We start from the raw sequence: 26,112 nt of genomic DNA on the forward strand, positions 1-26,112 counted from the left end.
TCTTGCAATTATATCATCATTTTTTGCTTCTAATGAATTTAACACAGAATTAAGATGATCTAATGTTTGATCTAATGCTTGATACTCTGGAACAGAAAAATAAAATATCAAAATATTTGGACACCGGTACTGATATTAATTTGGGCACATTTTTGTATGGATTTAGTGGTTAATTTTCATCCCAATTTTTCCATGAAATGTCTAATATTGGTTTCAAGCAAATGGATAGACTAGGAGGAACTGTCCACTAATTGTTTATAACACTATATGTGCACCTTACTTGTTCATTGTACATGCTATAAATATACATAGTAATAAGGTTAATCTCTGTGGTGGACAAATTCAAAAGTCCAGTATGTGTGTCTGTTACTTTTTAAATATCAATTTTTACTAATGCAGGCAGACAATTACTGGTAACCAACATTGTTACTGAGTTAACTGTAAACAAGCTGAAATGTTGCCATTCAGTAGTTAGGTTGGTGTAATGTGATATTTGAAAATGATGTGAAAGAAAAACAGGGATATGAAGGCCTATTGGATTGGTGAAAGCAACACTTCAACTTTAACATAGCACTGTTGCCAAGTGCAGTATAGTCTTAGTGATTGTGTCATTTGGGGTTTAGTCTATACAGCGGAGTTTAGTCATGATATTGATTTGACCTAGAAATATATCAAAAATGAACTACTAGGCATGTAACACATATACAAAAATCACCAAATAAATTTGACATAATACATTCACTAACGTAACTGACTAAGAAGGGCTGACAACATCTTTTCAATTAGTAATTCATTATTTGTCAAAGACAACCTTGCTTATCGGGTATACATGTACACGTATGTCAATCTTCAAGTAATGGCTGTACTGATAAAAACATGTATACAATTGTACAATAAGAATCGATTTGTTAGTAATAATAGTAAAATATGAGAAGTGGTATCAGATGTTTTATATACTGCCACTGGTACAACAATTGCATCGACTGAATGTGATTATTCTACAACAATGTGACTGCTTCATTAAGTATTTACCCTGGCTACATTCTTCGACTACACTGTCTAAGTCGCTCTCGTCATCTTCCATTTCTTCAATTCCGTTATTCTCTATCGCAATCGCATCTCGGTCGGCGATTTCTTGTTTGTCAGATTTTTCGTCGTCGCCGTCCGCCATTTTACGTGTCATGTGACACAATAACTTTCAGACTCGTTTGTCGTTAAAAGTAATATTCGAGTAGTTGATGAACGTCTGGATAACCTTGTCTTTATTTCTTTTACTGTGCATGTGATTTAATTGGCGACATCTGATTGGTTAATATTAAAGAGTTAGCCGGCCATTGCCACAGAAGACCGAGAAGAAAGAAGAAACTTACAGAATAGAAATCTGACATCATCTTGAAAACTACCTTGAAGATTCCTTTTAAATTTTAAAGGTTTGTTATATAATATTTTGTGTTTCATTTGGAATAATTATTTTGGATAAGTAATGCTTAAATCGTATGCAATTGAAGTATTCAAACGGAGTTTACTGAATTGGCCAATTTCACAAATTATCGATGTTTACTTTGAATAATACCCCATAATAGCGGTGCGTTCTGGCTGGTTCCACAAAAATGACGTTATTAGTACGATGCAATTATGCATTTAGTAACCGATGTCTATTATTAGCAACTGGCCAAGAAGGTTATGTAATACTATTAGTAATAATTAAGTAACGCTTTCCAAGAAAAAAAAAAAACCGGCGTTACCGCTACATTTTATTTCACCGGTTCCTCGACTTCCGGTAAGATAGATAGTCTTTGGAGGTGAAATTTGTTCTTTCAAATCCTGACCCTAGACAGAAATGGTCACTTTAATAATAAGATAAACCTTTGTTGAGCCCGGGTAGGTTATAATTTTATGATTAGACCGTCTATTCTGGAATCAATGAATGGCAACAGCTTAACTTGTTCATTTAATTTATTGTATTCTTGTCCTGCACAAGCTGTTGCTTTTCATAGTATTAAGAAAGATCACTAGCCAAAAGTGACTGGGAACTTTGAAAGGGTTATCCGCAGAGACGTAGCACAACAGAAGTATGTATGTCTGTAAAATTACTACAGATATAATCCCTGCACGAAGAGTATGATAAATGTCAGAATAGATATCAAACAGTTTCATGTACCAGATTATCCTCTTTAAAAAGGTGCATTGTCTTCTGACATAGCTCACAATAATTGTAACATTTTTATTTTTGCTCCTTTTTAGTTACCAATTAAAAGAATTAAAATGGCCGATGATGCAGCAGAGAATGAAATTTTAGACTACGAAGATGAAACCGAAACAGTTGTTGAAGCAGCAAGTGGTGATGCTGTAGCTAAGAAAGATGTCAAGGGAACCTACGTATCTATTCACAGTTCTGGTTTCAGAGATTTCTTGTTGAAACCGGAACTTCTCAGATCCATTGTTGATTGTGGTTTTGAACATCCTTCTGAAGGTGATTTATTTTCTTTAACGCAGCTAAACCATTTTAAGTTTATGGTAAGAGTTGTTTTGATGTCAGACTGCCATCTTAATATCTCTTCGAAATTTAGAATAATAATTGTCTTATCTATTTCATGCTAGCCAATCTGTTTTTGATAGTGGTTCTTTAATGTTCAAAAGGCTGGGTGGGGTCGAATGTTAGCATGTGCGCGATGTATCATACGGTCTGTCATTGAGTCAACTGGCGTGGTTTCCATTCCCCAGTGAAAGGAGTAGGGTCGCCTGTCCAACCTCATGGGTTTTCTCCGGTTTCCTCCCACTGCTACATGCAAACAAATTATTGGTATAAAATTGAACCATGTTTTAATCCCGATATTTCCCTCGTTTGTGTCGATTGGACGTTAAACCCTGATTTTCATATATTCTCTATTTAATTTATTAATCATATGTTTATATATTTTTAGTTCAGCATGAATGTATTCCTCAAGCCATCTTATCTATGGATGTACTGTGCCAGGCTAAGTCTGGTATGGGTAAAACTGCTGTATTTGTGTTGGCCACTTTACAACAACTCGAGCCGGTTGATGGACAGGTAATTTAGTTTTTGGACACGTCTTTTAACAATGTCAGAGGTCATTAGAAGCGATCCTACTGTTATAAGATATTTTTGCATCGCATCGCTGTTGATATGCAATAATAGGATTTTAGTACATTGGGTAAGGCTTCTAAAAAGCGATGGGCTATTTTATCTAATCTGGGGGTCACGGTGGCTAAGTGGATAAGACACTGGCTTGCTAGCCTGGAGGTCGGGTTCTTGATCCCTGCATTGGCTGAGAAAGTTCATCCAGATTTTCCGGGTTCCCCCTTGTCAGTGATGTAGAACGGAGGGTCTGACAAGGACAACTGTCTGTGGTTGTTTGGATGGGACGAAAAACCATGGTCCCGTGTACACATTGGCATGCAAGTAAAAGATCCCTTGACAGTTGGAATTCGACATAAGTCGGTCATAGTGCCGCTGTCTGGGCAAAATTTCCCCCATAGCACACTGTATAGCGTATGCCCGTCTTCGTTATCCCAGTTCGGACCAGAACAGTAAGACGTTAACCCCCATTTCATTTAATCTATCTAATCTTAAATATCATCTCTCTAATTTTAGGTATCTGTTTTGGTTCTGGCCCACACCCGTGAATTGGCCTTCCAGATCAGCAAGGAATATGAAAGATTCAGCAAGTACATGAACAACGTGAAGATTGCAGTGTTTTTTGGTGGCATGTCGGTGAAGAAAGATGAAGATGTGTTAAAGAAGAATTGTCCACATATTGTTGTTGGTACACCAGGTCGTCTCCAGGCATTGATTCGCAGTAAAGCACTCAGTCTAAAACACGTGAAACATTTTATACTGGATGAATGTGACAAAATGTTGGCTGAACTTGGTACGTTTTATTCATTTCATTTGATAAAAACATTTAACAATGCAGGATATTTATTGGCTGAGAAAGTTAATCAGGATTTTCCGGCGTGGTTTCCCCATGTTAGTGCTGTAGGACGGATGGGCCTTGCAAGGACAGCTGTCTAATCGTTCGGATGGTTGAAAAATCGGGGTCCCGTGCACATAAAAGATCCCATGACAGTTGGAATTCGATATAAGAGTAAACTCTAGGGTCGCTGTCTGGGCAAAATCCCTCATAGCACACTGTGTGGCTTATTTCGGTCTTCATTAGCCCAGCTCTTTATCTAAATCTTACATAATATGTGTTTAAAGTAGTATCTCAGACAGTATGAGATACATCAATAAAAACACTGACAAAAAGACCAATCTGTATGATGCTCACCAATACCTGTGAAAGCTGCCTTATTTGCCGGCTTCGCAATATAAACAAAAGTGCTAGTGGGTTGCGGTTAGCTGGTCATATGACAATCTTCTGATATTCACTGCAAGATCATTTTGGCAGTCCAAACTTTTTAGCATTAAATTAAATTTGTCCTTATTCTTTATTTCAGATATGAGAAGGGATGTTCAAGAGATATTCCGAATGACACCACATGAAAAACAAGTTATGATGTTTAGTGCTACCCTTAGTAAAGATGTCCGACCAATCTGTAAAAGATTTATGCAAGATGTAATTAAACCTGAATTTTTAACCTTTTCTCCAACTAGTATGGTCGTTGCCTACGGATGATTTGATGTTATGATGATTTGATTTTATCAACAACTACAAGTCATTGATGTGGACAACGATCCTGTCTAATCTGTTAGCAAGTCATTGTATTGGTTAGCTGGCATTGATTGGTCAACAAAGCTTGATTCCTATTGGACGTCTTGCTACTATGGGTCAACATTGCAACCTGTTGTAGATATCATATTAATCCGATCTCAAATTCTGACCACAAACTACAAATTATGATGCACTTATCATTCACCATACATTGTTCATATTTAATGCACTTACAGCACATATATCTGCAAGATTATTAATACTGGACGTGGAAACAACCATCAAATCCCCATCAATGCATGCAAAAAACCCACATCCATTGTTTTAAGCAGACAGGAAAATAAGTATCTATTTTATTCTTTTGGTCAAAATGTAAATATAAAAGTAAATTGCGATAATTGAAAACAAAAAAAAAATTGTCCTGTCTGCTGTAAGGAAATAAAACATGCTTTCAAAACAAAAATTATGCAAAAGAAATGTCATGGCAAAAATCAAATCCTGAAAGGCTAAATATATAAATTTTCATATACCGATTTGAAAGTAAAAATTGTTTCGAAAAGAAAGCTGTTTAATGCCCATTTCTGGTTTAACACACAAATAATTCCCCTGAATCCCATTCTTTGACAAAGAAAATGAAGTTTCTTTTCTCTATTTTTATTAGATTTGAATAAAACCCTGTTTCTAAATATGTATTGGGTGTATTTGATGGTAAAAGGTGACTTTTAGAATATCCAGAAGTTGCAACACATATCAATTACATTTACCCATTTCATATACTCAAATAAATTACCATAGTGTTTTGTTTTTTTCGGCAGATAAGATAGCAATAATTTAGGAAGTTGGCTAATTAATAACTTTTTGACCCTTTTTAAACACAAACTAGAAATGGGATCTATATATTGAAGACAAACCAAATTCACATAACCCAATATTTATTTATTTACATAATCAGCTGTCAAAACTGATTCTGTATAGATTTACAGCCATCATATTGTAAGCTGACGATTTTGAGTAACATTCCACACACTTGGACCAGTTTTCACAAACACCAAAAAGCATTTATTCTTTTGTGGTCAGATTGACAAAATTGAGATCATCGCGTAACGGGATCGCGTTTAGTTGTTAGGGAACCTGTAGCAGAAACGAGGCACACAAATCCCCAAACTCTCAAAGTGGGGGGATAGATGTGTCTCTTTTTGAGTAGGTCGCGAACGTGCGTTAGATATCCAAGGAAGACCAGAAGTTATCCAGAATCCAAACAAGACCAAGAAGTTTACCAGAATCAGAAGATGGATGAAATTGATTAGTTGAGAAGTCTGAAGAAAATGGATTGGTAGAGAGAAGTCGAGATGTTCCAAGTCAAGTTTGACGTTTGTTTTAGAAGGAACACTGGGGTAGAGGAATAATGATTTCTTAGTTATTGGTATTATGGAAGCAGACAATCAGTAAGTATTTAGGGAAAACCAAAAACTATTTGCCAATGACTAAAGATAATCATCAGTTCCTTCAAAGTGAAGATGGCATCAACTTATGGGACCAGTTATCCAGAGAATCATTACATCAATTGTGTTCTATAATTCTACAGAACAGCTGTTACAATCAACTAGAATCTTTCACCAATTGTATTCTATAATTCTACAGAACAGCTGTTTATAATCAATTAGAATCTTTTACCAATTGTTAATCAATAAGAAACCCAATCCAACACAACAAATACACCATACACAAACATTGTAGAGAAATTATAATATCAACTTAAGATAGGAAACCTTTATCATTAATATAATTATATACACCAATTGGAAATGTCACTGACAGTCTTCAAACAAATCAAAACAGAAGCTTCATCAGACAATCATATACTGGAGATCCATCACAAGTACCCCATGTTCCTTCCTTACCATCCAACTGAAGATGAATCGAATCTTGTTACCAAATCATCATGACCAGTTCCAGATTTCAATGACTTTTTTCTTTTTCTTTTATAATTATTTTAATACTTGATAAACATTTGATCTAATTTACACTGCTAAATCTAATCTTGAGTATAAAACAAATTAAGAATTGTAATTTGAATTATTTTAAAATATGATATTTTGTTTAATATTAATAAGTACACTATTTGTGTACTGCCCATGCTATGACATCCATGTTTTATTACAGCCTATGGAAGTTTATGTTGATGACGATTCTAAACTAACTCTACATGGTCTACAACAACATTATGTTAAACTCAAGGACAATGAAAAGAACAGAAAGTTATTTGAATTATTGGATGTTTTGGAATTTAATCAGGTATAAGTTTTATTTAACACATAAAGAAGATTTGGACTTGTAAAGTTAGTTGTATGAATGGGTGGAAAACTGAGGTCCAACTGTTCAGTCAAAAAAACAAATGACAGTTTGAAACAAATTCACTAACTGGGAAGTCACTGTTAGCCTAGACAGTCCTGGATTTTCAGCATGTGAGTGGTGCAGGAGTGAGAACCAGGAAAAGAACCACTGAGGTCACATGTCCATGTAAAGAAATGTCAACAGTTTGAATCGGATGAGTAGGGAGAAACCGCTTCTGCCCAGGCAATATTTCTCTCGTAGGTTTCTGTATGCCATATCCCTCTCATAGCACCATGTATGCCATATCCCTGTCTACATAGCCAGGTTGATGTAGGAAGTTAACCCCCATTTCACTACACTTAGAAATTAAGCAATAGCAGGGATGAATAGTGCCATCATAGAAATAAAATTTAGCATATTGTTGAGACATTTGATTACACCTAGTTAAATTCTGTATATGGTGTTGAAATACAACTGAATGTAAGACTGTTATTAAATTAATCATATCTTGTTTACAGGTTATTATATTTGTAAAGAGTGTACAGAGATGTATGGCATTGGCTCAATTATTACAAGAACAAAATTTTCCTGCTATAGCCATTCACAGGGCAATGACACAAGAAGAAAGGTATGTACCACAAGATAATTTGGGATCCTTCTGATAAAAAAAGGGGAGTCGGGTATGATCGAGATCTTCTGGATAAATTACAGGTGCATCTTGTTCAGATCGTATTTTAATCCGTTGACATCTGCACCATCCATCATTTAAAGAGTTGATTATAGGCTTGCCATGTTAATAAATATCTTAAATAATTTATAACAATTGAAGCTAAAATAAAGAGCTGTAATAAGCAGATTTAGCTCTTACATATGCATCTTTAAAGATACATTATGGCAGTTCTCACTATAATAGTTAAAAACTAGATAATGTAAAGCCAATTTGCTGAAAATTTCATTCAAATTGATCCACTATGAACCAAGAACCAAGCGACTGAAATTTCCCCTAGCCTCAATTATCCATTTAATAGTTAAATCGAGAAGGAAAGTTATTCAGTAAATCGGCTCACAATCCACTAAAGATCGCAGGCTAGGGCTGTCATCTAGAGTTGATTATGGCCTGGATTTATTAATGTCTAATTAATAATTTAGATAACATTTCAGACCTGTAATAGACAGATTTAGCTCTTGCATAATGTATGTTTAAGAAAATAAAATATCAATTATATATTGAAAAATTGTCTTAAAAGTTTGATGGGCTAGATTTGTACATGAATGTATATTTTGTTAACTTTTTACTTCAGATTGTCCCGTTACCAACAATTTAAAGATTTCCAGAAACGTATTTTGGTAGCTACTAATTTATTTGGTCGTGGTATGGATATTGAGAGAGTTAATATTGTCTTTAACTATGACATGCCTGAAGATTCGGATACATACCTTCATAGAGTAAGTTGAAGCCAGCAACTTAGTAGATTTTATCTATTGATCGATCATTGTATTTTTAAAAAGGATGGCTTATGAAGATGGTGGTGGCCCACTAACAAGGAAGTTCTGGGACACGCTCCACTCCCAACCCCACATTAGTTATGCAGGATGGAGTACCTGGCAAGGAAAAGCATCTGGACATTCAGGTGGGACCAAATAAAGCAAGATCGCATATATCCCATTGGTAGCAATTGAAAGATCCGCAGGGAGTTGAAAAAGAAATAAGAAAAGGCTGTTGAACCTATTTGGGGGCAAAAATTACCTTGTGCATAACACAAACTGGAAATACTGTAGTTGATAATTACAGATTTACATCATGTTACTTTGGTATATTGGTGGGGGGTTGGATGGCTGAATGGTTAGCACGTGCGCGCTGTATCATGAAGTCTGTCATTGAGTCAACTGACAGGGTTTTGATTCCCCGGTTGTACGTGACCAGGAGTAGGGTCGCCTGTCCAACCTTGTGGGTTTTTTCCGGGTCCTCCGGTTTCCTCCCACTGCTAAAACCCCTACGCGCAAGCGAATTATTGAAATAAAATTGAACCATATGTTAGTCCCGAAATGACCTAGTTTGTGTCGAGTGGGCGTTAAACCCCATTTCTCTCTCTCTCTCTCTGGTATATTGGAATCTGGACAAACATGACAGTTGATTAGCCTCAGACCAGAAATTATGAAGTTGCTCAGATCTTGTGACGTGATTTATTTGTCAATGAGATTAATCCTGGTCATACCATCTATATTGTTGGAATTTGTCAGATATCAAGTTTAAAGGAGCTAAGTCGCTAATATTTGGGATCTAGAAATTGACACAAATGGGTCGTAACGCATACAATAATGTAATATGAATGTATATAAATTGATTTACATTCAATCGTTTCAGTTTTTACTGTAATTTCTAATCAGTTAGGTTCGGCGACATACGCCAGTAGTCCTATTCTAAATCGAATTTCAATCTCTAGTTTCTGGTTATTCCAGTCTACGCCGATAGTATTTTTTGGGCATGCTCTCCAGATAAGAATATAGCGTCATCGTTTGACATGACTTGTGGAATATGCCTAGACTTGTTTTTCGAGTCCCTTATTACAAGTAGCACTGAAATGTATTATGGTACACGATTTATTGTCTTAAATATTGGATATCAGAAGGCCATCTTTTCCCGGTAAGATCACAACATCACTGTTGATTTAAACCTAACTTATTGATTTATTTAATATTTTAGGTTGCCAGAGCTGGTCGATTTGGTACTAAAGGTTTAGCCATCACACTTATATCAGATGAAAATGATGCTAAAATATTAAACGATGTTCAAGAGAGATTTGAAGTGAACATCACTGAATTACCAGATGAAATTGACATATCCTCTTACAGTAAGTTTTATTTTTATGACGGTTTTGTCAGGCTAGTTCAGTGGCTCTCAACCTTTTTTTGCCAACGGCACACTTTGGAACACATGAAAAAAATAACGGCACACCTGGCTAAATATATATGAAAAATATTTGAATTTTGCAAAATAAAAACATGGCAAGTCAGTCGTCATACAACCGTAGACAGAGACTAGTCATAGATAGATAGAATGACTCAAAACTAAATTAAAAAAAACACAGCTATGAACTTATCCGTAGACATCAACGAATACTCAATTGGGATCACATGGTTTTTCACATAATCTTAGTGTGTCGTTCAAAAATTTGTGGCATACTGGTTGAGAATCACTGGGCTAGTTAATCATAGTCTGTAAAAACAGTGTCCTCATTTTGGATGGTCAAAATAGAACAAATATAAATGGTTTTGGTGGTACTTTGTAATACATCATGGGAATAAAATTGACATATGTCATTGTTTATTAATAAAATTTTGTTACTTTGGGTTAAAATTCTATGAAAAGGGAATTCTGGTAGAAATGTTGCTCATAAAACAAACAGTAATTGTTATCCATAGAATTGTTATCGAACAAGTATAGGTTAAGGGTTTAAATTATATGAATTTCTTGATTACCAGTGCGTGAGTGATGGTCAATGCTCTGTAAAATATATTTTAATTTCTCGGTCAAGCGTAAAATGTCCCTTCTAAAACATTGTTATAAAATAGTCCTTTGAGAATTTTTATGGCAGATCAAGTAATATTTTTTTTCTTTTTACAGTTGAAGGACGATAAGCTGTCAAGACAAGAATTTAAGAGAAGAGTTTTTATAGTGCCCATACATTTTGAATGTATAACATGTAGCTGGGAGACTGTCTACGCCAATCTATTTTAATTTTCATTTGTGTAAAAAGATTTTATGTAAAACATTTCATTTTAAGTTGTAAATAAATCAGTCATTTCAAATCGATTTCTGACTTTTTAATGGTAGTCCTTTATATACTCCATTTCATTTCATTTCTAATTGAGCTAGAATGTACAAACTTGGTGTAGGTGTCAATGCCTTGATGGAGTGCGAAGATGAGCATTTTCGGCTTAGGGTAAGCAGAGATAAGCAATTTGATTGGTTGATGCTTTGGGACACGATAACTTTAGTTCTGTGAGAGTGATGAAACTTGGTGTATAGTTTCATTACATCAATACCTTGACTAAGTTCGATGGTGAGAATTTTCTGCTTAGTCTAAGGAGCAATAAGCATTTTCATTGGTCAAGACTTTGGAACATAACTCTGCTTCTAATTGAGGTAGTATGTTTAAACTTTATGTAGATGTTCGTCTTGACTGAGTTCAATGATTAACATATTGAGCTAAAGTTAAGCAGAGATACATGTAAGCAATTTCCTTGGTCGATGCTTTGGGACAAGACAACTTTCATTATATTTGATAGAGAGTGATGAAACTTTGTGTATAGTTGATAATCAGTTTGATTGCTTGATACTTTTGAAAAAAATAGATGTGCGATTTATTAATGTGTCATCTATTTATTTGAGGATTTCGGCGGGGGACATCAGCCTCACTGTTGGCTTGTTAGCCTTGTGATCGTCTAGTATTGTCTCTGGTTACATTTGTAATTCTCTACTGGTTAGAACGCCTCTTTAAATATCACTCTTGACACTCCGTGCTGTGAATTTACTTTCAGTTTACTCGGATTATGGTTTCACACAGTAATAACAATGAAACAGTTTCTACATATCATGTCAAGCACTGGATACATAGGTTACAATAAAAGTCATTCCCTCAATCCAAACTCGCCAGAGCGAGTCTTCTGGTAGAACTTGCTACATCTTCTCCCTAAAGAATCTGACGAGGAGTCCAATGTGTGTCTCCTCTTTAAGAACCTATTATTCTAGTCGCGCTCTCTTACAGGTACCGAAAGACATAAACTAACTAGTAATTTTCCACTCGAGTGTATTTCAGACAATAATTTATTGAAAAATGTAAATGACTAACATGTTTACTAAACTATACCTCCGTTGACGTATCAAAATAACCAGCATACTTTCTATATTTTTGGTCATGAACTTAGAATCAATAATTTGTAAAGACAACCTATGGATTTGAAACCAATAATTGGTCCATGGCATAACATACTCGCAACGACAATGGAGGAGACAGATAACATAGGTAATTATAAATCTGTCCCCTGGTTCACTGATATTCGCATAAATTACTAAATAGTATTACAATTCATGGTGTCTTAGTAAGACGTTGGCTTGCTAACCTAATGGTCCCGTCTTTGATCCCTGCGTTGGCCAAGAAAGTTCAGTTGGATTCTGCGGCGTGGTGCAGGACAGAGGGTCTGGCAAGGGACAACGTATAGTCGTTTGGTTGGTACGAAAAACCGGTCTTGTGTACACATTTGCATGCACGCAAAAGAACCCTTGGCAGTTGGACTTCTATACATGGGTGCCGCAAAATGAACCGAATTCTTGTCTCAATAGATTCTGATTTTATGAAATTCACTCCAAACTTGACGCTGTCTCCATTTTGGACCCCGCTGCACAAATGCTTCTGGAATGGGATAGCATGCCTAAATATCCTCTAAAACAAAATTACCGCACGTTGTGGTACTTTATGTGTAAATTGCGTGAAATGGTCAGATTTTGTCGAATACATGTGAAACTCTACGAAAAGATTGGGGTATTTTTGGTTATTTAACGTTACAAAGACTGCAGTGGTGCCTTATTTACATTTCGACGTCGACCATGCCAAGACTACGCCCGCTGAATCAAAACATTGCAATAGACCGCTCCCAGGTAAGTGAATTGTAGTCAGAAATTGCACGCCACATGAATCTCTGTCAGAGCTCCATTCCACGTCTTTGGGACAGGTACCAACCAGCACAAGAGCTGGATGACCTCGCTCAACAACAGCAGCACAAGATCTCTACACCCGGTTCTGCAATGAACTGCGACAGCAAAGAACTGGTATGAGAAGGGTGTCTGCACATACCATTCGAAACTGACTCCGAGAAACTTGTTTACCGGTCAGGCAGGAGACCGTATTTTGGCCTCATCCTTTGAGGTCGACGTTTTACGTTTTCGCTGGTGGCCGAACGAACGTATAGAGGGGGAGGCAACTTGGGATATTGGTGGCGAGTATTTCTATGGTTTAACTACGAGTCACGTTTCCTTTCATGATGACGTGATGGTGGACAGCGTGTGTACAGACGTCGCAAACAATTGCACCGCCGAACACGTTAAACCATTGGCTACACACCCACTCTCCCATCTTTAATAGAAAGCTTGATATCGCCTTAACTACGTACATCTTATCAAGCTATATGTTGTAAAACTCACGGTCGTTGCTTCAGGAACATGCCCCGCCCCTTTTACGGTAAGGCATGCTGTTCTGTTAAAATAACGGGCTACAATTAAAAAGCCAGAAATCCTTTTGAAATGACTATGATTTATTACAACTATATAAACTATAAAAAATAACTCCTCTCATCTCTTGTCTTTGACGGCTTATCGTCCTTCAACTGTAAATAGAAAAGGTTATTTTTAATAGTCCTTGTAAATCTTCTAACTTCTAATATCTAATCTCCAATAATAATTTATCCGGTAATTTTGGAGAGAGAAAAATCGGTTTTAACATCCACTAGGTGATTTCGGGACTAACATATGGTTTAATCTTATTTCGATAATTCGCTTGCATGTAGGGGTCTTTAGCAGTGGGGGGAAACCGGAGGACCCGGAGAAAACCCACGAGGTTGGACAGGCGACCCTACTCATTGTCACGTACGACCGGGGATTCGAAACCACGCCAGTTGACTCAATGACCGACTTTATGATACAGCGCGCACGTGCTAACCATTCAACCATCCAACGCCCCCAGGTAATTTTGGCAAACATCAAAGACTCTATTAGAGCTTTTGTATATTTAACCAACTGACAAATGAAATATATTTAACTGGGTCCTAGTCATCATCCACACGTACGATTGGTACTGAACAAATTCATAAAATTTAAACCCCCAACCATATATTTGCGCTCAGGATACAATTCTATGGATTACAATAACTAGAATTCTCGAAATTTTATCAAGCAAATGATTACAATTTTAATCTAAATGAAATGAAATGGGTTTTTTATACGCCCACATTTAAATGTGGTCGTATATTGTCGTCTCCCCGGTCCGTCGGTCCGGCGTCCACAATTATTGCTTGTGGACGCTCTAGAGGCTAAAGTTAATATCCGATTGACTTTAAATTTATACACAGTGTTTAAGGTCATGAGACAAAGAATCCTATTGATTTTCAGCGATTTCCGATAATTACTGCCAAAGTTATGGCCCTTGCTCACTTCAAAAAATCTTGTGGACGCTCTAGAGGCCAAAGTTAATATCCGATTGACTTTAAATTTATACACAGTGTTTAAGGTCGTGAGACGAAGAATCCTATTGATTTTCACCGATTTCCGATAATTACTGCCAGAGTTATGGCCCTTGATCACTTCAAAAAATCTTGTTGACGCTCTAGAGGCCACAGTTAATATCCGATTGATCTTAAATGTATACACTGTGTTTAAGGTCATGAGACGAAGAAGCCTATTGATTTTCAGCAATATCCGATAAGTACTGCCAGAGTTATGGCCCTTAATCACTTTGAAAAATCTTGTGGACGCTCTAGAGGTCAAAGTTAATATCCGATTGACTTTAAATTTATAATCAGATAGTGTATTTTAAATGTTTCATTACCGAAAATTAAAAATATTTGACAACTCTTGTTGACTGCCCGGACGATTTAGCTGCTGTGGGCGTATGTTTCGTTGCCTGTCAACCTATCTTTAAAAACGTCCTACTGTTCTGCTCCGAACTGGGCTAATGAAAACGGGCGTAGTCATACAGTGTGCTATGAGGGAAATTTTGCCCCTACAATGGCACTACGGCCTACTCTATTATCGAATTTCAACTGCCAAGGGATCTTTTACGTGCACGCCAATGTGTACACGGGACATCGGTTTTTCGTCCCATCCGAACGACTAGACAGCTGTCATTTTGTCAGGCCCTCCGTCCTGCATCACTGACAAGGGGTACACACGCCGGAAAATCTGGATGAACTTTCTCGGCCAATGCAGGGATCGAACATCCGACCGCCAGGCAAGCGAGCCAGCGTCTTACCCACTTAGCCACCGTGATCTCCAAATTTTAACGTAAACTAGGGAATATTTACACATGTAACAATAACAGAACTTGATCATTAATAAACAATGATATATGCCACTAATTCCTTTGGCATAAATGAAAATTTAAATCCATATAACTGTTCTGTGTATATCCAGCTGAATTACAAAGTGCCATTGAAACATTTTACACATGTTATGTTTCCAAAATTACCACTAACGCAGTATTGACAAACTGTCATAAAAAAAACCCCAACTTACTGAAAAAGGATATGTCTATTTCATCTGGTAATTCAGCGATGCTCACTTCAAATCTCTCTTGAACATCGTTTAATATTTTAGCATCATTTTCATTTGATATAAGTGTGATGGCTAAACCTTTAGTACCAAATCGACCAGCTCTGGCAACCTAAAATATTAAATAAATCATTAAGTTAGGAACAATTGTAAAAAAACCCGTTTTATGAGATAATTTAAACTTGATATCTGACCAGTCCAACAATGCAGCAAATATGGGCGGGACTAATCTCATTTACAACATATAAAATATGATTGTCAACTACAGTATTTCAGATCTGAAGTTCATCGACAGTCATGTTGGGTACGATTCAAATATTTCAAATTTAATTAAGAAATGAATCCAGTGGAAAGCCAAGATTCCGAACTAATTAAATTAATTTTTTTAAATAAATGTACTGGCTTTTCGCATCTTACTTTTCTGCACCATATTAAAGGAGGGCGGGCGTACGCCATGAAGTGTACAATGGGGAATATGGTACCCTTACAGCGTTTCTATGATCTGTTTTTATTTCGATTTTCAAGTGTCGGGGGATCGGGGGATCCTTTACCTTGCTACCAATGGAATATATCCAACCATGTTGATTTTGTTCCACGGGAATGTCAAGACGTTTTTCCTTGCCTGACCCTCCCTCCTGCATCACTGATGTGGGGAAACCCGGCAGGAAAATCCAGATGAACTTGCTCGGCCATCACAAGGAGTGAACCTTGAACCACCTGGTTAGGGAGCCAGTGTCATACTCAACAAGCCACCCTTTTTAAAAGACACAGTCCACGGTCAACGTATAAAATGTATTACACATTTACCTCAATGTTTACTATATGTTCTCTATGAAGGTGTGTATGGGCCACCACCATCCTAAATATGCCAACTTGTTAAAGATACAGTCCACGGTCAACATATAAAATGTATTAAACATTTACTCCAATATTTACTAAGTAACTCTATTAAGGTCTGTATGGGCCACCGCCATCCTCGACAAGCCATCATTTTTTAAAATACAATGAACGGTCAATAGATAAAATTTACTAAGTTGCTGGCTTCAACTTACTCTATGAAGGTATGTATCTGAATCTTCAGGCATGTCATAGTTAAAGACAATATTAACTCTCTCAATATCCATACCACGACCAAATAAATTTGTAGCTACCAAAATACGTTTCTGGAAATCTTTAAATTGTTGGTAACGGGACAATCTGAAGTAAAAAGTTACCAAAATATGTAAAATCCATGTCATTGCTACATGTATATACAAACAATGTCTGAACAAGATACCTGAAGATCTCTTTAATTGATCATACCCCACTCCCCTTTTTTTATCAGAAACATCCACAAGTTAGCTTGTGGTACATACCTTTCTTCTTGTGTCATTGCCCTGTGAATGGCTATAGCAGGAAAATTTTGTTCTTGTAATAATTGAGCCAATGCCATACATCTCTGTACACTCTTTACAAATATAATAACCTGTAAACAAGATATGATTCATTTAATAACAGTCTTACATTCAGTTGTATTTCAACACCATATACAGAATTTAACTAGGTGTAATCAAATGTCTCAACAATATGCTAAATTTTATTTCTATGATGGCACCATTCATCCCTGCTATTGCTTAATTTCTAAGTGTAGTGAAATGGGGGTTAACTTCCTACATCAACCTGGCTATGTAGACAGGGATATGGCATACATGGTGCTATGAGAGGGATATGGCATACAGAAACCTACGAGAGAAATATTGCCTGGGCAGAAGCGGTTTCTCCCTACTCATCGGATTCAAACTGTTGACATTTCTTTACATGGACATGTGACCTCAGTGGTTCTTTCCCTGGTCCTCGCTCCTGCACCACTGACGGGGAGAAACCATGCTGAAAATCCGGGACTGTCTAGGTTCACAGTGACTTTCCAGTTAGTGAGCCAGCACTGGACTCCCCGAGACAGGGGTTTCAAATTCATTTGTTTTGTTTTTTAAGTGAACGTTTCCACCCATTCGTACAACTAAGTTAACAAGTCCAAGTCTTCTTTATGTGTTATATAAAACTTATACCTGATTGAATTCCAAAACATCCAATAATTCAAATAACTTTCTGTTCTTTTCATTGTCCTTGAGTTTAACATAATGTTGTTGTAGACCATGTAGAGTTAGTTTAGAATCGTCATCAACATAAACTTCCATAGGCTGTAATAAAACATGGGTGTCATAGCATGGGCAGTACACTAATAGTGTACTTATTAAACAAAATATATTTTAAAATAATTTAAATTACAATTCTTTAGTTGTTTTATACTCAAGATTAGATTTGGCAGTGTAAATTAGATCAAATGTTTAGAAAGTATTAAAATAATTATAAAAGAAAAAGAAAAAAGTCATTGAAATCTGGAACTGGTCATGATGATTTGGTAACAAGATTCTGTTCATCTTCAGCTGGATGGTAAGGAAGGAACATGGGGTACTTGTGATGGATCTTTAGTATATGTTTGTCATATGAAGTTTATTCTTTGATTTGTTTGAAGACTGTCAGTGACATTTCCGTGACGTATTGACTTAAGTCGGTGTATATAATTATATTAATGATAAAGGTGTCCTATCTTGAGTTGATATTGTAATTTCTCTACAATGTTTGTGTATAGTGTATTTGCTATGTTGTTGTGGTTTTCTTATTAAGAATTGGTGAAAGATTCTAGTTGATTATAAACAGCTGTTCTGTAGAATTATAGAATACAATTGGTGAAAGATTCTAGTTGATTGCAAACAGCTGTTCTGTAGAAATTCAGAATACAATTGATGTAATGATTCTCTGGATAACTGGTCCCATAAGTTGATGCCATCTTCACTTTGTTTGACGGAACTGATGATCATCTTTAGTCATTGGCAAATATTTTTTGGTTTTCCCTAAATACTTACTGATTGTCTGCTTCCATAATACCAATAACTAAGAAATCATTTCCCTCTACCCCAGCGGTCCTTCTAAAACAACCGTCAAACATGAATTAAAGCATCGACTTCTCTCTACTAATACATTTTCTGCGGACATCTCAAACTCATCAGTCTCCCCATCTCCATTTTCTTTCGATTCTGTATAACTTCTCCATCTCCTTTAGATTCTAGATGACTTATGTGTCTTCTGATTCTGTATAACTTCTCGATCTTCTTTGGATTCGAGATAACTTATGCGTCCTCTGATTCTGGATAACTTATCGAGCTTTTTTGGATTCTAGATAACTTCTCGGTTATCTTTGGATTCTAGATAACTTCTCGGTCTTCTTTGGATTCTAGATAACTTCTCGGTCTTATTTGGATTCTGGAATTTATGTTTCTCCTGATTCTGGGTAACGCCATGATCTTCTCTGAATTTTGAATAACTTTTCGGTTTTCTATTTCTGGATATCTTTCCGGTCCTTTGATTCTGGGTAACTTCTTTTGTCTTCTGAGTCTGGGTAGCTTGATGGACCTCTTATTCTGGATAACTTCTCGGTCTCTGATGCTGTGTAACTTCCCGGTATCCGATTCTGGCTAATTTATCGGCCTCTGATTCTGGGTAACTTCTGCGTCTCTAACGCTGTGTAACTTCCTAATATCCGATTCTGGGTAACTTCTTGGTCTTCTGCTGAATTTCTAACGCACGTTCGCGACCTACTCGAAAGAGACACACCTATCCCCTCACTTTGAGAGTTAGGGGCTTTGTGTGCCTCGTTTCTACAACAGGTTCCCTAACAACTAAAAGCAGTGCTGTAACGCGATGATTTCAGATTTGTCGATCTAGCCACACCATAATTTAGGATTAGGTTTTTTGGTGTTGCTGAACATTTGTCCACAAAATCTTCATCTTCCAATATGATGGCTGTTAATCCATACAGAATCAGTTTGGACAATTAATACTGGGTTAAAAATTATATGAATTTGATTTGGGTTACAAGTTATGTGCATTTGGTAATGTTTAAACATATGTCCCATTTCCAGTTGTGTTTAAAAAGGGGCGAACTGCTAAATTGGCCAAATTATCTCTATCTGTTGAAATTTAAAATATCCATGATAATTCTTCTGAATAGATGATTATGTGCTGTAAGTGTAATGAATGTGAACAATGTAGGCTGGACGAATCATAAGTCGTGGTCAGAATTTTTAACATGTTGTTTGATCGAATACTTGATCCATTCAAAGGTTGCAAAGTTTACCAATCAGGATGTCCAATGACAATCAAGCTCTTTGTTGACCAATCAATGACAGTTGCTAAATCAGAATGTGGCCAATCAATGTCACCAACCAATCAATGACTTGCTAACAGATGGGAGAGGAATCGTTATCCACATCAATGACTTGTAGTTGTTGATAAAATCAAATCATCATAACATCAAATCATCCGTAGGCAACGACCATACAAGTTGGAGAAAAGGTTAAAAATTCAGGTTTAATTACATCTTGCATAAATCTTTTACAGATTGGTCGGACATCTTTACTAAGCGTAGCACTAAACATCATAACTTGTTTTTCATGTGGTGTCATTCGGAATATCTCTTGAACATCCCTTCTCATATCTGAAATATAGAGCAAAAAGATTGAATGTCAAAATAAGTTTGTGCTAACCGTAACAGGTTGACAAGCATTTTATTTTTGTATAATAAACTCTGTATCAGGTAAACAAATTCTGTCAATCTCGGTTAAATTACAAATTGTCAAGCCTGTAAATAAGACACCTTCCACAGACCTTGTCAGTAAGCAAGGTATGCTTTGACAGACACAGTCAGTTAAGTTCCTCTCGTATTCTAATCTCTGGCACCTTAACTGATACCATTTAATGCATGTGTAGCACCAAGTTTAACAGTGTCGGATAGTAGCTTAATATACATACTCCTCGCAGTGGTTCGTTTGATTAGACCTAATCCCACTTAACACTGCTGTAATGAAAGCAAATTTCGGTTCCTAATTATGACTGGCCAACCAATACCTAACTGCGTACTAATATCATTCGGCTTTAAACAGGGCTCCAAATTAGACCAAATATGTTTACATAATGTTACGTCATGACTCACGATGTTTATTACGCCCAATTAACCAGTGCATAGCTGAATTATGCAGAAAACTAATTGCGTGACAAACGGGGCTATCAAACGGCTACAGTGTAAACAATACTGTTTGGAGACGAACAATAGTTTCACCGTTTTTAATACTTTAAATCACTGTACAAAGTTTTAGGGAAGACCCCAGATCAAAGGAAGGGCTGTCATGTTGCTGTACTTGGGATAGCTTTGATTAGACACACTCCCTCAAAAGCTCAAGTATCAGAAGCCAATCCAGCAATGGCCAGAGAGGGGGAGAGATTTCTCGGGTCATTGCTTCAGGAATATGCATATTTTGTTAACGTTTACCAATAAATGTATCTACTGTACACCCTTAATTTCAGGCCTGCATATTGTTAACATGTTAATCTACTGTACATTTTAAAAAATTTTACAAGATCTGATTAAATGAAATGAATGAAACGTACCAATTTCAGCCAACATTTTGTCACATTCATCCAGTATAAAATGTTTCACATGGTTTAGACTGAGTGCTTTACTGCGAATCAAGGCCCGAAGACGACCTGGTGTACCAACAACAATATGAGGACAATTCTTCTTCAACACATCTTCATCTTTCTTCACCGACAAACCACCAAAAAACACTGCAACTTTCACGTTGTTCATGTACTTGCTGAATATTTCAAATTGCTTGCTAGTCTGGAAGGCCAATTCACGGGTGTGGGCCAGAACCAAAACAGATACCTAAATTTAAAAATTCATGAAACTGAAGATCTGGTAACAACATAGAAAAGATGATGAAAATCGGAACGGTATACATATTTTTGTGAGACCCGACAAACGATATTTCAAATTTCAGCTCAACCGGATTTGTACTTGCGGAGATATGGCTCCTTAAAGTTGGGTAATTTTGGCAAAAACGAGCATAGCTGCAAAACTTTCGGTCCCAATAGCTCGGCAACCAATGTGTAATTTTGGTTTTGCGGAATAGGGAATTGCGTCAGGAATTCAAATCTGCTATTAGGAAACATGACCGTACGACTTTGCGGAGAGAAGAGAGAGAAATGGGGTTTAACGTCCACTCGACGCAAACTAGGTCATTACAGGACTAACATGGTTTAATTTTATTTCAATATTTCGCTTGCGCGTAGGGATCATTAGCAGTGGAATGAAACCGGAGGACCCAGAGAAAACCCATGAGGTTGGACAGGCGACCCTACTCCTGGTAACGTACAACCGGGGAATCGATGACTCAGTTGACTCAATGACGGAGTTTATGATACAGCGCGCAATTGCTAACCATTCGGCCATCCAACTCCGCGTTTTACTTTGTAGTGCATGGTTTGTTATCAAGTGGGTTCAAAATTCAATTCCCTTTCCAGCAACATCACAATTAAGGGGTCTCAGAATTATTGGATTACAATTAGTGATCTTTGAGATTATTCTTCGAGGCTTATCCAAAAAGGAAGTTACCTGTCCATCAACCGGCTCAAGTTGTTGCAAAGTAGACAACACAAATATAGCAGTTTTACCCATACCAGACTTAGCCTGGCACAGTATATCCATAGATAAGACGGCTAGGGGAATACATTCATGCTGAACTAAAAATATACAAACACAATAGTATGATTAATAATTCAAATATGGAATAAAAGGATTATCGAGCAGTGTAACTTGTATCATTATAAACCGTTCAAATTCAACAGATACAAAAAGCCAGAATGTCTACATGTACCATTGTTCCAAACATTTTATTTGATAGAAATAATATTTATTGATTTCCTAAATTGAAAAATTTAGGGTTAGCTATTAAAGGAACATGCATACTATACTCCTCCCAGTGTTTCGTTTGATGAGACCTAATCCCACTGAACACTGCCGTATGAAAGCAAATTTCTGTTCCAGTTTATGACTGGTCAATAGTCCGATTAACAACCAATACCTAACTGCGTAACAATATCATTCGGGTTGAAACAGAGCTCCAAATTTGTTTACATAACGTTACGTCATGACTCACGAAATTGATTACGTCCAATTAACCAGTGCATAGCGGAATATTGCAGAAAAAACTAATTGAGCAATAAACGAGGCTATCAAAAACGGCTACAATGTAAACATGTAAACAACATTGTTTGTTTCACCGTTTTTTAATACCTAAAATCACTGTCCAACGTTTTATGGAAAACCCCAGCTTAAATTAAGGGCTGTCATGTTGCTGTACTTTCAAGTATCAGAAGTCAATCCAGAAAAGGGTTTAACTTCTACTGTTCTGCTTCGATTGGGGCAACGAAGGCGGAGAACTTAAAATAATCTGATGTCAACTTAAAATGGTTTCATTACTTAAATTACCTTTAGAAGGATGTTCAAAACCACAATCAACAATGGATCTGAGAAGTTCAGGTTTCAACAAGAAATCTCTGAAACCAGAACTGTGAATAGATGCGTAGGTTCCCTTGAAAGCTATATCATCACATGCTGCTTCAAACTCTGGCTCTATATCATCTTGGTAGTCAAATCCGATTTTTTTCTCTTTTTTCTCTTCTGCAATATCGGCCATTTTAAAATTGAAATCGGTAACTGAAAGGAATATAAATAGAATGTTTCAATAAAGATGATCTGCGTATGCAAGACAATGTAATAAGCCTCTTTTCAAAGAGAAGAATACTAATACAAGATATTAATTCGGATATTAATTGGGATTCTCAGGCCCGTAAATGGGGGGCTTGGGGGGGGGGGGCACGGGGTGAGGGGGCGAAGACCCCCTGCAAAAAGTCCCCCCTCGCCCCCTATGAAAAAATTGTCGACCATAAAATGAGTAGATATACATTGTCCGTAAATTTTACAGCACCCCCGAGAACACCCCCTCCCCCGCCCGCCCTTCGTTGCACTGAGCTAGTTACGGCTCTGGGTATTCTCCGTGCAGTCAGTATATCTGACAAAGTTTAATAAAGTATTGGGCGGATTGTGAAATTGCCTCATCGTTAAATATAAGCTTATTGTGCTACTTCTCCACGAATAGTTCTCTCCATGTTTGAGTGGTTGGATGGCTGAATGGTTAGTATCATAAAGTCTGTCATTGAGTCGACTGGCGTGGTTACGAATCCCCGGTTGTACGTGACAAGGAGTAGGGTCGCCTGTCCAACCTCGTGGGTTTTCTCCGGGTCCTCCAGTTTCCTCCCACTGCTAAAGACCCCTATGCGCAAGCGAATTATTGAAATAAAATCAAACCATATGCTTGTTCCGAAATGACCTAGTTTTAGTTAAGTGGGCGTTAAACCCCATTTCTCTCTCTCTCTCCATGTTTATTGATCTAGTCTTGATATCAACAGTTTGTGGCTGTATGTACGTGTGCGGCAGGCCCGTAGCTAGTGGGGGGCAAGAGGAACACAGCTGCTTCCCCTGGGAAAAAATCGGCGCACCCAATGGTGCCTCTGCCCATAGGGGAAAGAATCGGTACGCCCATTGGACGCAACGTACCCTACTTGTCCCACGCTAGTTACGGACCTGTGCGGCCGATTAGTATAGGGAGGGGGTATGAAATGCCCGAAAAACTTCTACTCGCAGCCGGGAGTAGAAAAAATGAAAATTTTCACTTCCCGAAAAACTGATGAAACAAACAATGATGATGCACCCCCCCCCCCCCCCAACCTACAACCTTTCTAACGTCTCTCATAAAGCAGAGTTTATTACCTTGATTTGAAATGTTTTACAATTTCACCCATTAGTCAATTTAAAGAAACCTCGATTACCGAAAAATCGATGAAATAAAAAATTATCGGGAAAAAGCCCCCCCCCCCCCCCACGCGCAAAAAAAAGAGAAAAAAAGTAGTAAATAATTGTTCTTTTTGTTTTCACTCTCCATATCTGCCAGAAACAGTTTTTTTCCCCCGAGAATAGGAGGGGGCACAAGAATATCTGCGACAAGAATAAAATAAAATAAAGGCAAGACAAGCTGTTGATTCGTGGAATGGATGGTCGATCTAATCATAAAATTATCACTTACCCGAGCCTATTAAGCGTGTTTATCTTGTTATAAAAGTTATCAATCCCGTCTTAAGATTTAAGAGAATAATTTCACAATTGCTAAGAGTATGATATATATCTACCAATAAAATAATCTGCCTACGACAGTGTTTTTCTTGCACAACGTTATGACATCATGGTCAGTTGCTATTTATAGGCGTGTCAGTTACCACAAATAACTGCATCGTAATAATAACCTCATTTTGATATAACCAGTCAGACCTTGGTTAATGACAGATCTTTTGGGGTCTTAATCGAAGTCGTAAACATTAATTTGGGAAATTTGCCAATTCGGTAAAATAAGAAACTTCGTCTGAATAATTCAAATGCACACACTATTACTTATCCAAACTACGGTTTCTAAATGAAACGCAAAATAGTATTAGTCCCGTATAGAATTCCCTTTATACAATACTGATATTTACAAGCCATTATTCTAGAGATAGACCATTATCAAAATCAGATTTTCTTTGATACGGTCACAAAGTTGTATTGATTTCAGTAGTTTTTTGACAAGCACAATCTGATTAAAATACAGATCTATATTTCGGTTTTTTTTTATACCTTCGATGGCCTACACTACATGAAGATCTGACCGGTTGTAGCGATAGGTCGCGTCAGGGGTCATACGAGCGGCTTTTGACCCTATGATTAATCAATCAGCGTTGACTTTCTAGTGGCCATGGTTTACACACAGTTCCGTGCCCCTCACTCCAAAATCTTGCCGTAACAGCCCGTTTCATTGGCTAGTCCTTCACATCATCCAGAATGCGGGTTCAGGGGCGGATTGGGCCATCGGGCGATCGGGCGATAGCCCGAAGGGCCGGTCGGACAAAAAATGAAAAAAAATAATTTTGTCCAATTCGTCTAAAAAACCCTTTTCTGCTGAACATTATATGGGGGCGGGCTATTGGACCGGCCATGGAGCGATGATGATCATGTTGTATGTGGCCGGTGGCTTTAACGGGCCGCCACGCCATCACTGGAATCTGGATTGGGCTGGTATAATAGACTTTCTGGGCCGGATGTGCTGGGTGTGGGCCGGAATTCGGAATCCTGCAATGGGGATTCCGAATTTCATCCGAAAATTTCATCGGATTCACCCGACACTGTCGCCAGAAACGTCTGCCGATGGTTCGTAACTCCAAAAAAAATTTCAATTTTAAGGCCTCGGCAAAATTTGATGATAGCTGGTCTTGACGATACAATGATAATACTTTAATTAATAATATGACGATATGATAATTTCACAAATTGATGGTTGTTAATTACTTGCAGGTCGGGGTTTTGGCCTAAATTAATCGATTTATGAGATATATTATTTGACAGAGATTATAATCAGATATGCCACCAAATCGCATATTTGGGGTTCATTTTTCAAAATTTTCATGGGGGAGAGCCCCCGGAACCCCCATCCGGGCTCCGCGGTCAGTAAAAGGGGCCGCTCCGACACGGGAGCCCGGGCTGGTTCCCGGCCCCAATCCGCCCCTGTGCGGGTTATATAACAACTCTTCCCGATCCTAGTGCAATCTGTTTCACAGAGAATTACGAAAGTCTTCTAGCGGCCTAGTGAATATTCACTGCTGACCAGTGTGATCTTAGTGTAGTAAAGACAAGTAAAAGGAAATTTTGAACTATAAAAAACGAAACGAAATAGGATCTGTGTTTTAATCAGATTGTGACAAGCATCACCCGAGAGGAGAATTTATGAGTCCAAGTTTTTCTAGATCAGTTTTTTG

At 37.4% G+C, this 26,112-nt stretch overlaps 2 protein-coding genes across 4 annotated transcripts; one reads left to right on the forward strand and one right to left on the reverse strand.

Moving 5' to 3' along the window:
* Positions 1 to 1,275: 1,275 nt before the first annotated feature.
* On the forward strand, positions 1,276 to 10,824 carry LOC126812275 (spliceosome RNA helicase Ddx39b). Of its 3 annotated transcripts, XM_050538573.2 has the most exons (10): positions 1,276 to 1,430; positions 2,245 to 2,473; positions 2,925 to 3,052; positions 3,617 to 3,893; positions 4,462 to 4,580; positions 6,840 to 6,971; positions 7,529 to 7,638; positions 8,312 to 8,456; positions 9,715 to 9,862; positions 10,636 to 10,824. In XM_050538573.2, the coding sequence occupies exons 2-10, from the start codon at positions 2,266 to 2,268 to the stop codon at positions 10,647 to 10,649; spliced, it is 1,281 nt and encodes a 426-aa protein (XP_050394530.1). In that variant the 5' UTR covers positions 1,276 to 1,430; positions 2,245 to 2,265; the 3' UTR covers positions 10,650 to 10,824. The 3 variants fall into 3 exon arrangements, 2 of the variants coding, with proteins under 2 accessions (XP_050394530.1, XP_050394539.1); XR_007675880.2 differs by lacking the exons at positions 7,529 to 7,638; positions 8,312 to 8,456; positions 9,715 to 9,862; positions 10,636 to 10,824 and having other exon boundaries at positions 4,462 to 6,121; positions 6,840 to 6,973; XM_050538582.2 differs by lacking the exons at positions 7,529 to 7,638; positions 8,312 to 8,456; positions 9,715 to 9,862; positions 10,636 to 10,824 and having other exon boundaries at positions 4,462 to 6,968.
* Positions 10,825 to 13,301: 2,477 nt separating this feature from the next.
* On the reverse strand, positions 13,302 to 24,489 carry LOC126812291 (spliceosome RNA helicase Ddx39b). Its single transcript, XM_050538597.2, has 10 exons — positions 24,354 to 24,489; positions 22,700 to 22,927; positions 21,824 to 21,951; positions 20,818 to 21,094; positions 19,749 to 19,867; positions 17,379 to 17,510; positions 16,689 to 16,798; positions 16,386 to 16,530; positions 15,298 to 15,445; positions 13,302 to 13,394 (listed from the first exon to the last, which is right to left on the reverse strand). Exons 2-10 carry the CDS (start codon positions 22,905 to 22,907, stop codon positions 13,381 to 13,383), a joined length of 1,281 nt encoding a protein of 426 aa, XP_050394554.1. The 5' UTR covers positions 22,908 to 22,927; positions 24,354 to 24,489; the 3' UTR covers positions 13,302 to 13,380.
* Positions 24,490 to 26,112: the final 1,623 nt, after the last annotated feature.

Source organism: Patella vulgata, chromosome 1 (assembly GCF_932274485.2).
Source record: "Patella vulgata chromosome 1, xgPatVulg1.2, whole genome shotgun sequence".
NCBI lineage: Eukaryota > Metazoa > Mollusca > Gastropoda > Patellidae > Patella > Patella vulgata.

Excerpts from the sequence above, each read along its gene's own strand:
- LOC126812275 (XM_050538573.2), top strand. The coding sequence starts at position 2,266 with ATGGCCGATGATGCAGCAGAGAATGAAATTTTAGACTACGAAGATGAA. Across the intron at positions 6,972-7,528 it reads ATGTTTTGGAATTTAATCAG|GTTATTATATTTGTAAAGAG; the intron begins GTATAAGTTTTA and ends TCTTGTTTACAG. Across the intron at positions 8,457-9,714 it reads CGGATACATACCTTCATAGA|GTTGCCAGAGCTGGTCGATT; the intron begins GTAAGTTGAAGC and ends TTAATATTTTAG.
- LOC126812291 (XM_050538597.2), bottom strand. The coding sequence starts at position 22,907 with ATGGCCGATATTGCAGAAGAGAAAAAAGAGAAAAAAATCGGATTTGAC. Across the intron at positions 21,095-21,823 it reads TTGAGCCGGTTGATGGACAG|GTATCTGTTTTGGTTCTGGC; the intron begins GTAACTTCCTTT and ends TTTTAAATTTAG. Across the intron at positions 19,868-20,817 it reads CAAAATGTTGGCTGAAATTG|ATATGAGAAGGGATGTTCAA; the intron begins GTACGTTTCATT and ends TCTATATTTCAG.